Source organism: Euleptes europaea, chromosome 3 (genome assembly GCF_029931775.1).
Source record: "Euleptes europaea isolate rEulEur1 chromosome 3, rEulEur1.hap1, whole genome shotgun sequence".
Taxonomy (NCBI): domain Eukaryota; kingdom Metazoa; phylum Chordata; class Lepidosauria; order Squamata; family Sphaerodactylidae; genus Euleptes; species Euleptes europaea.
In genome coordinates this window covers 123,772,248-123,786,997 of record NC_079314.1, presented here as the reverse complement: position 1 = coordinate 123,786,997, position 14,750 = coordinate 123,772,248, and the positions used below count along the sequence as shown (strand labels likewise).

General features: G+C 46.4%; 1 protein-coding gene across 1 annotated transcript in view; it reads right to left on the bottom strand.

Moving 5' to 3' along the window:
- Positions 1-14,750, bottom strand: part of SHANK3 (SH3 and multiple ankyrin repeat domains 3) — a 348,499-nt gene that overhangs the window by 126,150 nt on the left and 207,599 nt on the right. The window contains exon 15 of the mRNA XM_056846670.1: positions 2,382-2,495. Within this exon, the coding sequence (XP_056702648.1) occupies positions 2,382-2,495 (114 nt within the window). The remainder of the gene's footprint in view (positions 1-2,381; positions 2,496-14,750) is intronic.

Here is a 14,750-nt window from a genome sequence, read left to right as displayed (position 1 = left end):
ATGCCATCGTATTCCCCGTTATTATGACAATTTATGCACGGGAGGTTTTGCCTTGTGTTTGCCCCTCTCTAGATGCACATTTTCCCCATCCAGATTCTCCAAACTCAACAATAAGCCCCCATGCAGAGTTTTGAGAATTTGGATGGGGAAAATACGCATCTAGAGAGCAGCAAATCCAAGGCTAAACCTCCCGTGTGTAAATGGCCTATGTATGGGTGTGAAAGCTGGACTTTGAAGAAAGCTGATACGAAGAAAATAGATTCACTTGAAAACTGGTGTTGGAGGAGAGGGTTACGGATAACCTGGGCTGCCAAAAAAACAAATCAGTGGGTTATAGATCAAATCAAGCCAGAACTGACCCTAAAAGCTAAAATGACTAAACTGAGGCTGTCGCACTTTGGTCACATTATGAGAAGACAAGAGTCACTGGAAAAGTCAGTCATGCTAGGAAAAGAGGGCAGCAGGAAAAGAGGAAGACCCAACAAGGGATGGATGGACTCTGTAAAGGAAGCCACGGCCCTCAGTTTGCAATACCTGAGCAAGGCTGTTAAGGAAAGGACGTTTTGGAAGACTTTGATTCATAGGGTCACCATGAGTCGGAAGCGACTTGACGGCACTTCACACACACACACACACACAAACATCACTGCAGTTGCGGTGCACTGCCCCATTCCCCATCCGGATGAACCAGGACAAAGAAGAGCCCGCCCCTTTCCAGGTGCATCATTTAGTGTTCCAGGAACAGAAAAGATTCAAGGACAGAACAGCAGGCCACGTGAGAGAACAGTTTCCCTGAAAGCTTCCAGAGCCTTTGGGTCGTCCAGCTTGTGTGACAGAAAGAGACAGACCGAGGCCGCTCACAGACACGGGTTTTTCAAAAAGTATGTTAGGAGAAGTTGGGCTGGCTGCTGGCTCAGCTAATCAGACGTCCCACCTCCTTGAGCAGAAGCAGCCTACCTTCAGGTACCCCGTGCCAATGCTACGACGCTACTCCACTCCAAAACAGCAACCTACCTATCGAGGGAAGATCAAATACTGACCCTGATGGACTGTCCACTGGTGCCAGCAGGGCAATTCTTATCCTCCCAAAACCCCTGTGAACCAGGGCAGCCACCCAGAGGCCATTGAACGGCACATGCCCCTTCCCAGCATGCTCTGTTCCACACTGTTAAGTTTTAAGGGATTAATGTATTCATGTATGTAATTTTTGTTTTAAATTCTGGTTTAAAGCAACAGGAGCAAAATCAGAAGGTCAAGATTTTCCTGTACAGCAGCAACAGACTTCGGATGAAGCTGATGCAATTAGCGAAATAAGGATAGTCTTTTATGCATGGGCTGGATCTCCCTGCTTGGACCTGGGTTCATCGCACATTAAAGTAACCCGGGCTGGGGGGAAACTGTATGCATTGGCTTGAATGATCAGGGACGAAACTGTGTGCTAATCGAACCATGAATACAGAAAAGCAGTCTCCCAAGCTCAAATCAAGTCTCACCCCTTTAAATGCTGCTCTGTAATTGGCTTACTTCGCGAGAGAAGATTTCCTTCCCCCCAAACCCAACTGCCGCATAAAAAAGGATTTTAAGAACAAAACACGGAGCAATTTGAAAGGGGGGGGAGAGAAATGCAAGACTCGTTTTTAAAAAGCCTTTTTTTTTGCTCAGAAAGTAGGAAGCACTTGAATCCCTGCCTCTTTACACACTGCTTGGTGATTGGCTGTGAGAGAAGCCAATCTTCTGTTTTCCCCTGCTTGCTGCTTTGAAGAGGGGGTTGGGAAAGGGTGTGTGTGATGGGGTTGGGAAGCTCAACCCAAGAATGGAGTATGCATGCTCTGTGACTCCGGAATGAACCAGGATGAACGGTTTAATTCAGGCCAGAAGAGGAATGGGAAAAGCCGGGTTTGTTTTGTGTCGAAACAGCGTTGAGCTTCCAAGGAATGAGGTAGCGTGCAAACTGAAAAATTTGATCCTGGCTGAAAAAGGGAATAAAGGAGGTTAAAGGGACTGTGCATAATCAGCCTTTGTAAACTTGCATAGATTGTTGCAACTTGTATAAATTGTTTTGATGCATAACTTGAATCATTTGCTGGAAATCACACAAACCATTATATTCAGTGCATCAGTGGTACTTTATGTATATGTGTGTTCCAGGTACCACTCCCCTTGTATACCTATTCCACACCAGGCAGACATGTGTGTACTTAGAACATAAGAACGTAAGAAAGGCCCTGCTGGACCAGACCCAGGCCCATCAAGTCCAGCAGTCTGTTCACACAGTGGCCAACCAGGTGCCTCTAGGAAGCCCCCAAACAAGACGGCTGCAGCAGCGCCATCCTGCTTGGCCCTCCCACGCCCTTCCTGGGGTCCCGCTCAGTGGCACGTACCTTGCCGTGGGTCATACTGCCGCATCTGCACTTCTTCGACACATTCTGCAGGGAACCAGCCAGTCCGCCCTTTCACGGTCCCTTCCCAGAAGCCTCCTTCTCCGATACTGAGCACTACGGAAGGCGAGGACGAAAGAGAGAGAAAGAGGGACAGGTGAGTTCCCACGGGGGAAAGCTTAGGTGATAAAACTACCATTAAGCAAACAAGCAAGTTGCAGAAGGGCCTGGCAATGCCGACGAGGAGCTCCGACGCCACACAAAGAAGAACGGAGATCCAAAATCACCACCACCAAATGCTGCCCTCAGAACCAGGGCCACACATCTTCTGTCGCCAGCTGTCCTCCTGGGCGCCTCTCGACAGCCTCGCCTCTTCCTTTTCCATGCAAGGGAGAACCTCCCTTTTCTGCCTCTCCTCCTCTCCCCTTCCTCACCACATTCAGAGTTTGCAAACTCCTCGGAGTGACACTGCTGGGAGACACCATCCGGAGAAGGCCTCGGTGTCACAGAGCTATGAAAGCCGTTTATTCGCTTCACCTGCTCTGTATTTCTTTTACCAGTTAAGCACAATGAGGTTTTTCTTTCGGCACATACTCAGCATTCTTAACTCAGTTTGATTTTGGAAGGTATGTCCTCATCTTTTAATGGCATGAGAACACATTTCCTCATTTAAGTCTTGTTTGATTCTCTGTACTAATGATTTCATATAAGGTACCTCCTGAACTGGGCTTTCAGACAGTAAGTTACATCAAAGCATAACAACACAGTTCACAGTTCTTATCTCTAAGCTGGTCGAAGTCAACAACAACAGAATAAGACCAGTGTTATTATCACAAATAAGGAGTGAAACAGTCAGCCTGAGATAAGAAGGAAGCTTGTCCTATTGTTAGATAGGCTTGTCCGGTTTTTAGGTCCTAACTTTCACGATTTAATTAATTATATAACACACACATATATAGGCGTAGAAACCATAATAGGGCGGCTCTCTAATCTATTGTGTTAGATAAGAGAGTCTCGACAACATATTGGTATGTATGGATGTTTAAATATCTTATACTCTGTAACAGGCATTTGAATCAGATCTGTCAAACTATCTTATTTGACTTAGAGCTTGTATGTATTTTTAAAAAAATATATTTTATTAACACTTTAAAAATTACAACCACTAAACATACACATATATATACATACAGATTCAGATCAGGCTTCTTCCAAGGAAATTAATTAACATTCTGACTAATACTGTAATTAATCAGTGCCTTATCTTATATACTTAGCAACAAACTGTCTTATCTTATCTATCTTACCAATCTTCTATTCTATATCACCATTTTCTGATTATTTCCATTTCAGGTACTGAATTTAGCATTATAAGCCATATCTACTACTTCTATGTTAACCTTATTTATCCCCCTACTTTAACTTTACTATGTTTCCTTTCTACCTTTGCTAACTATTTTTCATAATCAAAACAGCACTTCCATTTCTTTTGGAATTCATATATCACTCTTCCTTTCAGCATACTGAAAGAGATTGTTTGTATTTTGTTACATTATTCTTAAGTCTCATATAATAGCTCACATATTCTGAAGCTTTTGCAATAAAAAGAACTTTGTTCAAGTTCAAATAAGTTGTGTCCTGCCTACTGTAGCTGTTTAAGCTAAGTAAAATAAAATAGCTCTTCTTAGGAAGAGATTCATTCTAGAAGCTTATTCACTGAACAGCAGAGACCGCTTCATTCAGCGGCCTCTACGCCCTGTTGTTAGACCTCCAGAGGAGGTCACTCTGAGTAGCCGTAGGCTGGACTAGATGGACCACCGGTCAGCTCTGGCAGGGCTCTTCTTCTGCTCTCCCCTCACGGCCTTGCCTGTTTAGATCTATTCTTGTGAACTCAACCACAGTACAGCTTCTGGGTTTTAAAACACTGTCAATACATCTAATTCTTAACATGACCAAATATGTGGATACTTAAATCCGGAGATTGAAGCCGTGGACCGACAGCACAGATCTTTCCACAAACCTGAACAAAAGCCCGATTTGTAGAAAAATCTGAAATTTAAAAAAATACATGGTGGGGGGGAGGAGAAACCTGCGCTGTATCAGAAGATGGAGTCAAGAAGGTTTGCGTTAGATCCTAAAAATATGCTACTAAATATTTTGCCAAGCAATATTTTAAAAATACATAGTGAATTGTCGAAGGACTACCTAAAATTCATAAGGATTCCGTTCCACTCCGACCCATCGTGAGTGCCATTGGTTCCCCAACATATGAATTAGCTAAATATTTGACCACCCTCCTACAGGACCACATTGGAAAAACCACTTCTTACATCAAAGATTCAACTCACTTCATCAACAAAATCAGTCCGTTAAGACTCAATCCAAAGGATATATTAATCAGTTTTGATGTTGTATCCCTCTTTACCAAGGTTCCAGTTAAAGACACAATCTCATTGATTAACCAGATTTTTCCAGAAGATATAACAGCCTTATTTCACCATTGTTTGACAACAAGTTATTTCCTATGGGATCAAGAATTTTATGAACAGATTGATGGAGTAGCTATGGGAAGTCCACTCAGTCCAGTAATAGCAAACTTTTACATGGAATATTTTGAAAAGACAGCATTAGAATCAGCACCTTACAAACCTACAGTCTGGTTCAGGTTCGTAGATGATACATTTACCATTTGGAGCCATGGTGAAGAAAAATTAATGGACTTTCTAAACCATCTTAATAATATCCATCCAAACATTCAGTTTACCATGGAAAAGGAAATTGAGGGTAAACTCCCATTTCTTGATACCCTTGTCATCCGTAAATCAAACCTTCAGTTAGGTCACAAGGTCTACCGGAAACCAACTCACACAGATCGCTACTTACACAAAAACTCCAACCACCACCCCCGACAGAAAAGAGGAATAATCAAAACATTAATGGACCGTGCAAGACGGATCTGTGAACCACAGTTTCTCAAGGAAGAAACTAACCATCTAAATCACGCACTGCTAGCAAACGGCTACTCCAAGAATGAAATCAGAAGGGCCATTGAACCAAACAAAAATCAGAAAACTCAAGAAAAACAGTCTCCCATAGGAAAGGTATTCTTGCCATTTATTAAAGGAGTCACTGATAGGATGGAGAAACTTTTGAAAAAACATAACCTACAAACAGTGTTTAAACCCACCAAGAAAATACAACAAATGCTACGATCAGCAAAAGACAAAAGAGACCCCCTCACCTCTGCAGGAGTATATCGTATACCTTGCAGCTGTGGAGAAGTTTACATCGGGACCACAAAACGCAGCATACAAACAAGGATAAAAGAACATGAAAGATACTGCAGACTTGGCCAACCTGAGAAATCAGCAGTGGCTGAACATGGACTGACACAAACAGGACACAGGGTCTTATTCCAAGACACTGAAAGACTGGACAATTCTACCAACTATTTTGTCAGATTGCACAGAGAAGCCATTGAAATTCACAAACATCAGCACAACTTTAACAGAAAAGAGGAGAGTTTAAGAATGAATAAGGCTTGGCTTCCTGCCCTGAAAAACCTCCAGACAAAGACAACATTCAACAATAGCCATACAGATTAGTTTTGGATTACACACATTAACAGATCACTTCAGGATACAATGGTTCCATATTAACATACCATACCCTCATTAGCACATTATCTTGATACTTACAGGACAATACTTTTGCAGGACAATACTCAGCTCAAACCCAACCCCTTTCTGACTATATATTACTCTTTCTACACCCTTGACACTGAGAGACACTGTCCTTCAGTGTTACTACTCTGAAGATGCCTGCCACAGTTGCTGGCGAAACGTCAGGAAAGAAAATTCCAAGACCACGGTTACACAGCCCGGATAACCTACAAGAACATAGTGAATTATTCAAGTATATGGTGACGGCGGCAAACGTAGTACATGTGTCAACATGGAAGGCAGATTTAACTGAATGGAATACATTAAATGAATCGGCCACCACGGCCAGATAAACGTCTTTGACACATAATAGACCAATTTTGGAATTTCAAGAAAAATGGAATATTGTCTTTAATTATACAGCTAACAATTAAGAATGGAATTAAAGTAAAAAATAGAATAAAAACTGTTAAGGTTATGTATGGATTTACAATAAAAATATTACTGGATATGAAAACTTGTGAGAATACAGAGCCTTGTAATTTAAAGAGGTTGATTATTAAGGTGTAATTTCAAAAGGGGGGAGGAAAGTAAACTCCATGTAAACTGTAGTGGGATGATTGTGTATGTTTGTATGTTGTCATGCTTGTTTACAAAAGAAATAAAACTTAATATAAATTAAAAAAAAATATTCAGCTCATATTCCAGCTTAAAGAAATGTACAGGACTGTTGGAACTGACTATCCTGAGGAGGGGAAGGCGGAAGGCAGAAGGTAATGCAGCGCTCAAAGCTTTATTCAGGCATCAATCAACAGGGCAAAAGGGCACCTCGCATGAGAAAATTACTAGAATGCAAATGAAAAGCCGATTAAAAATCAGATGTCTTAAAGACCTGGCCCCAGGCCTTCGGAACACGCTCACACACACAGCGCCTGCGGGTCCTGGACCCTGCCACGTTGGCATCAGCATTGGCAAGAGACGGCGGGGAACCTTCCAAGCATCCAGAACGTGAAGCTGATGCAAAAAAGGGCAAGCAAGGCTTCCAGCCAGCTCCCTTCTCCCTCTCTTGAAACTCTCTTCTCCCTCTCTTGGTCCTCTCGTCCCGTCCCCCTCAAAACCCAGGAGCCACCGTGGTGTAGTGGTTACGAGCGGTGGTTTGGAGCTGTGGACTCTGATCTGGAGAACCGGGATTGATTCCCCACTCCTCCACATGAGTGGCGGAGGCTAATCTGGTGAACTGGATTTGTTTTCCCCACTCCTCCACATGAAGCCAGCCGGGTGACCTTGGGCAAGTCTCAGCTCTCTCAGCCTCACCTACCTCACAGGGTGTCTGTTGTGGGGAGGGGAAGGCAATTGTAAGCTGGTTTGAGTCTCCCTTAAGTGGTGGAGAAAGTTGCCATACAAAAACCAACTCTTCTTCTTCCCTGACTCCCATCTTCATCCCCAGCCAGTCCTACAGGTGGGCTTCCCGGCAACCACACCAGATGCTACTGCAGAGCGCTGCAGAGCGGCTGCCAACAGCCATTGATTTAGCTCCAGGGGAGGTGGGTGCTTCTATCTCCCAGGAGGCAGGAAAATCGATTTTAAAAACTGCCAGCATCACAATGCTGACATTGAGGACAAACCCTGCCAGGCTGTGCCAAGAAGCTTCATCAGGCACCTGTCCCATGGAGAAGGTGGCCGCAGTCTTACCTGTTGTAAGTGGAGAATTAGCTAACATTACAACTTCGCCTAGTTATCTGAATATTCTCAATTATCTGTGTTTGGTTTAGGATTGAAGCTGTTACTACAGATCTATCCTCTTAATGATTTCCAGTGTGATTTGATTACCTTCAGAAGCTCACTCATGAAACTGGCTGTTTCCCCACACGACCAGGAGTCAGCTGGGACTAAGGAGGGGGGAAGAGAGCAAGGACGTCTTCCCCACACCTTTGGCCCTCTCGCTGTCATGCCCCACACTCCAAGCAAACAAGAGCACTAGGGGAGAGCAAACAAATTGGGGGAGGGGGGTTTCTTGGTGGCATAGCTGAAAGTACCAAGGTACTCCATCGAAGAAGAAGAGTTGCTTTTTGTATGCTGACTTTCTCTACCACTTAAGGGAGACTCAAACTGGCTTACAATCACCTTCCCTTCCCCTCCCCACAACAGACACCCTGTGAGGTAGGTGAGGCTAAGAGAGCTCTAAGAGAACTGTGACTAGCCCAAGGCCACCCAGCTGGCTTCATGAGGGGAAACCAAGCCGGTTCACCAGATTAGCCTTCACTGCTCATGTGTAGGAGTGGGGAATCAAACCTGGTTCTCCAGATCAGAGTCCACTGCTCCAAACCACTACTCTTAACCAACACACCATGCTGGGGAAGAATTTTTTTTTTTTTTAATGACTACAACCCTCTTGTTGTCTCTTGGCTGGTCTTGAAAGGGGATGGCAGAAGGAGGAAGCCGAGGGAGAGCTTTAGAACATATGTGACCCACATAAGTTAAGCAAGCCATTTCCAGGCCATGGTGTCTTGGCAGAGATTCTTTGGATAACTGCAGGGAAGGGCAGCCAAGTGAGGAGACGGTTGGGGGAAGAGGGGGCCGGAGCCCCGGGAGAGCCGGAGCAGACCCTCCTTCACCTCAGCAAGTGTCGTAGCTACAGCAGCAATGAAAATGAACAAAAAAAGGGGGGAGGAGATAACTAGATAATTAGGGAGGACTAGATGACCCTGGTGGTCCCTTCCAACTCTATGATTCTATGATAAATTTCAACCCAGAACAGATTGGGTAACCAAAAAGGTTGAAAAAAAGAGAAAAAAACTTATATATGGCAAGATAAATGTAAATTACTAAAACCTCCTAAATTAAAACCTCCAAAAACTATAATAAAATTATAAATATTAAAAACTGTGCATCCAAATCCAACAATTTTTGGTTACCTACAGGGAGGGAAAAAAGTATTTGATCCCCTGTTAAATTTGCTCGTTTGCCCTCTGACGAAGAAATGACCAGTCCATAATTTTAATGGTAGGTTTATTGTAGCTGTGAGAGACAGAATAACAACAGTAAAACCCCCAGAAACCCAGAAGACAAAAGTCAGAGATTGATGTGCATTATAATGAGTGAAATAAGTATTTGATCCCCTATCAACCAGCCAGATTAGGGTTAGGGTTCTGCTGTCGACAGAAACAATCAATCCATCAGATTCCAAACTAGCCACAATGACCAAGACCAAAGAGCTGTCCAAGGATGTCAGGGACAAGATTGTAGACCTGCACAAGTCTGGGCTGGGCTACAAGACTATTGCCAAGCAGCTTGGTGAGAAGGTGACAACCCTAACCCTAACTGTCAACCTCCCTCGGTCTGGGGCTCCATGCAAGATCTCATCTCGTGGAGTTGCAATGGTCATGAGAACGGTGATGAAGCAGCCCAGAACTACACGGGGGGAACTTATCAATGATCCCAGGGCAGCTGGGACCATAGTCACCATGAAAACAGTTGGTAACACACTACGCTGTGAAGGACTGAGATCTTGCAGAGCCCGCAAGGTCCCCTTGCTCAAGACAGCACATGTACGGGCCCATCTGCAGTTTGCCAATGCACATCTGAATGACCCAGAGGAGAACTGGGTGAAATTGTGGTCAGATGAGACCAAAATCGAGCTCTTTGGCATCAACTCAACTCACCGTGTTTGGAGGAGGAGGAATGCTGCCTACGACCCCAAGAACACCATCCCCACTGTCAAATATGGAGGGAGACATATTATGCTCTGGGGGTGTTTTTCTGCTAAGGGGCAGGACACCTTCACCGCATCGAAGGGACGATGGACGGGACCATGTATCGTCAAATCATGGGTGAGCACCTCCTTCCCTCAGCCAGGGCATTGAAAATGGGTCGAGGATGGGTATTCCAGCATGACAATGACCCAAAACACATGGCCAAGGCAACAAAGGAGTGGCTCAAGAAGAAGCACATTAAGGTCCTGGAGTGGCCTAGCCAGTCTCCAGATCTTAATCCCATTGAAAATCTGTGGAGGGAGCTGAAGGTTCGAGTAACTACACATCAGCCTCGAAATCTTACTGACTTGGAGAGGATCTGCAAAGAGGAGTGGGACAAAATACCTCCTGAGATGTGTGCAAACCTGGTGGCCAACTACAAGAAACGTCTGACCTCTGTAATTGCCAACAAGGGTTTTGCCACCAAGTACTAAGTCATCTTTTGCAAAGGGATCAAATACTTATTTCACTCATTATAATGCACATCAATCTCTGACTTTTGTCTTCTGGGTTTCTGGGGTTTTTCCTGTTATTCTGTCTCTCACAGCTACAATAAACCTACCATTAAAATTATGGACTGGTCATTTCTTCGTCAGAGGGCAAACGGGCAAATTCAGCAGGGGATCAAATACTTTCCCCCCTCATTGTAGACAGGTACCTTCCCCAAGTGTAAAAAAGCCCTTTTTAGTAAAATTGCACTTCTACTCATGTGGATGTCCTCATCTTTCCTACGACACACACAATTACAAATAACATTGACTGGACGTAAACAAAACCAAATGACTTTCTGTGGTGAGACCTTCCCCTGTGGTTTAAATCTGAACAAGATGTACCGTGCAATGTTTTCGTTAAAATTACAACAGGCCTGGCCCAAAGCACTGAACATCCAGATGAACATTTTTTTTACATGGATGAGGTATCTCTCTATGTTGTTAATTAGGACCATCGGAGATGACTTTCCAGATGGCTGACGTTAGTGGCCCAAGTTTCTCTACATGTCAAGTTAGGATGAAGCCCTGCCCAGTGGTGCGTATGGCCACATACAGGAAGCCAAAGGCATTGAACCCAGAACTTGGCAACCGCATCAACGTTCTCTTCAGGACTGGGGAGTGGCTTTAGCAGCCACAAAATGCTCGAGGTACACCGTCTTCCACGGGAAGATCAGAAACGTGCAAAGGTGGCCTATCCCTGGGTACAGGTCATGGGTGTGTTAAGTGCCGTCAAGTAGCTTCCGACTCATGGCGACCCTACGAATCCATGTCCTCCAAGACGTCCTATCCTTAACAGCCTTGCTCAGGTCTTGCAAACTGAGGGCTGTGGCTTCCTTTGTAGAGTCCATCCATCTCTTATTGGGTCTTCCTCTTTTCATCCTGCCTTCGTTTCCTAGCATGATTGTCCTTTCCAGTGACTCTTGTCTTCTCATAATGTGACCAAAGTATGATAGCCTCAGTTTAGTGATTTTAGCTTCTAGGGAGAGTTCAGCCTTGATTTTATCTATAGCCCACAGAATCACAGAATTGGAAGGGACCACCAGAGTCATCTAGTCCAACCCCCTGCACAATGCAGGAAATTCACAACTACCTTCCCCCCACACAAACACCCCCAGTGACCCCTACTCCATGCCCAGAAAATGGCCAAAACAAACTCCTCCAAGATCCCTGGCCAATCTGGCCTGGAGGAAAATCATGGTCGGCATTTCCCTGGGCATGCAAGAAAGGGCCACGAGACCCAAACACTGATGCAAACCTCCCTGTCATCATCTGCCTAATAAGGTCATAGAATCAGCATTGCTGACAGATGGCCATCTAGCCTCTGCTTAAAAACCTCCAGGGAAGGAGAGCCCGCAGCCTCCCGAGGAAGCCTGTTCCACCGAGGAACTGCTCTGACTGCCAGGTCTTGAAAAGGCAGCTCCAAGATGGCAGCTGCCAGTGCTTGCGGGCTGCAGGGCCAAAGTGTCCTGGGAGGATCCCCTTCTGAGTTCCCCTTCTGAGCCAGGGCCTGGCCTGGCAAGGGATCGGGGAGCAGAGTCAAGGCCCGTAGTCCAAAACCATCCAGGAACCAGCAAACGGCTCCAGCGGGAGCCCCGGCCAGAGCGCTCTGGCAAACCTGCCCGAATGGCCAACTGCTCCACCACTCTGGTGGCGGCAGCTGGTCTCCGAAGTGGCTCCCCACCGGCCCCCACCCTACAAGTTGTTCTGTGTGACGGCGCTGCTTGTTAGCCATTTAAAATGTAATCACAGGAGCGCATTTGCAAACGCCCCATTAATCGAATCAGTGGCCGGCCGGCTGCGCCTCTGCTGGGTCCACGTGGGACCAGCCGATTTCGACAGAGGCAAGGCCAAGCATGGGGGAGGGGGCTGGAGAGCCACCCAGGCTGATAGGAGCCTCTCCTCCTGGGACCCCCAGAAAGCGCAAGGCCCCTCCCCCCTCCCCCAAGCAGATCAGAAGATACCAGGGATTATTTGGGAACACATGAACACGTGAGACTGCCTTATACTGAACCAGACCCCCCTCAGTCCATCAAAGTCAGTACTGTCTACTCAGACTGGCAGCGGCTCTCCAGAGTCTCAGGCAGAAAAGGGTCTTTCACATCACCTACTTGCCTAGTCCCTTTAACTAGAGATGCCAGGGATTGAACCTGGGACCTTCTGCATGCCATGCAGAGGTGCTCTACCACTGAGCCACGGCCTCCTCTCCCCTGAAGCCTACGCATCTGGCTGGTGAGATGTCATCCACAGCTCTAAAAAGCAAAGCCGGCACTGGACCTTTTCTGGAGGGAGGGGCCGAGAGATTTCTTTCAGACACCTCAATTAGATCCCTGTGGTGTCAGGAGTGGGATTCCCCTCCACACATCTGATACAGTGAAGACCCCAGCTGAACCAGACCAAGGTCCACGGAGTCTGGCATCCTGCTTCTAGCAAGACCCAGTCAAATGCCCTTGAGAAGTGTTTGGAAACTTCCCCTGGTTCAGAATGCTACCACCAGGATGTTAGTGAAAATATAGTACTAGGCTCAAACCAATTAATTTAAATAATACACAAGCAAACTATGCAAACATATATTGTGAACAATGTGTAACATCTACAGACAAGTGAAAACAGCAGTGATAGTATGTACAAGCAAATCTAAGATGGAAAGTCTTTTTCAAGGTAAGTAAGAGTCTTATCTCTAGGTTGTTTTCTTCAAAAAGCAACACGAGGAAGGCTGAAAAATTGAAGAAGTCCACAGTAACGCGGTCCGGATGCACACTAGCGTTTTCACTGCAAAAAGATGCTGGTCTTGATCGCCAAAGCCCTCTATGGTTTGGGAACCGTGTACCTGAAGGACCGCCTAATCCTCTACGAACCCGCCCGACTGTTATGGTCATCTTCATCTTGGCAACTCTAAAGCTTGGGGGGGTGGGGAGACAGAGAGAACAACTGGCTTGGGACCACTTAATCCCCAGGCAGGATTTAATCCAGGAAACAAGAGCAGCCATGCTGGGTGAGACCAACAGTCCATCTAATTCCAGAGGAGAAGCCGCGTTGGTCTCTTGGGGCCAAATCGCCAGCTCCACAGCCAATTTACAGATTGCTAACATTTTGTTAGCCTTTAACATGCCGCCAAATTGCTGTTGAACTATTTCCCACAGATGGCCTCCATGCAAGGCAAAGAAGCCAAAGCCACCCTGTGGTGCTACCCCCCTGCTACTGCCTCTGAGCATGGAAGTTTCACTTCATCTTCGTGGCTGAGCCACCCAGGGGCCTCTCTCCCCCTCCTCCACACGCTTGCCTAATCCCCTTTTAGAAGAAGAAGAGAAGAAGAGTTGGTTTTAGTCTGTCGACTTTCTCTGCCACTTAAGGAAGAATCAAACCGGCTTAGAATCACCTTCCCTCCCCCTCCCCACAACAGACACCCTGTGAGGTAGGTGGGGCTGAGAGAGTTCGGAGAGAGCTGTGACTAGCCCAAGGTCACCCAGCTGGCTTCATGTGGAGGAGTGGGGAAACCAACCCGGTTCACCAGATTAGCCTCCGCCGCTCGTGTGGAGGAGTGGGAAATCAAACCCGGTTCTCCAGATCAGACTCCACCGCTCCAAACCACCGCTCTTAACCACCACACCACGCTGGCTTTTAAAGGCCTGAAGGCATGGGCCACTCTCCACATCTCACAGCAGGGGGTTCCACAACTTCATTCTGTGTGGTGTGAAGGACGGCCTTCTGTTGTCAGTTCATCATCTCCCGCAAACATCCCAGCTCACAGCAGATGCTCATAACCGTCACGCTGCACTGCTTTTGCTGTCCCTCTAAGGCACACCAGAACACACCCAACAAGTTTCCTGCTCATTGGCAGTGGGAGGAAGACTCGCTCTGAGAGCCACCCCCCGCCCAGGTCTCCAGCTGCTGAAGCACTACATCATTTCACACTGGTTATGCATTTTAATTAAACCCCAATGTCTACAAGAGGGGCCAATTAAAGCAAGCCAGGCTAGAGGGGGATTAATTTATCCCTCCCCCTCAAAGGTAATGAGCACTTTTCTGCTTTAACAACTCATTAGTCCCCTGGAACTAACAAGCTGATTCTCAATGCAGGGTCAAATATGCAGCTCCAAACATGCCAGGGATGGGGTGGCACCTGTCGGCAGAGGGGGGCAGGAAAGGCAGCCTTCTGGCCTCCTGGCCTGGCTCGGGGGGGAAGGGAGATCTGTTTTTTGGCAGACAACACACTCAAGCACCCAATGGGGCACAGGCTGGGTGGGAGAGGAGTCCCTAAGCCTGTGCCACCTCCCATCCTTGGGGCAGCCATAGAATCCTAGAATCTTAGAATCCTAGAGTTGGAAGGGACCATCAGGGTCATCTAGTCCAACCCCCTCCACAATGCAGGAAATTCACAACTACCTCCCCACACACACACACGCGAACAGTGACCCCTACTTCATGCCCGGAAGATGGCCAAGGTGCCCTCCCTCTCATGAACTGCCT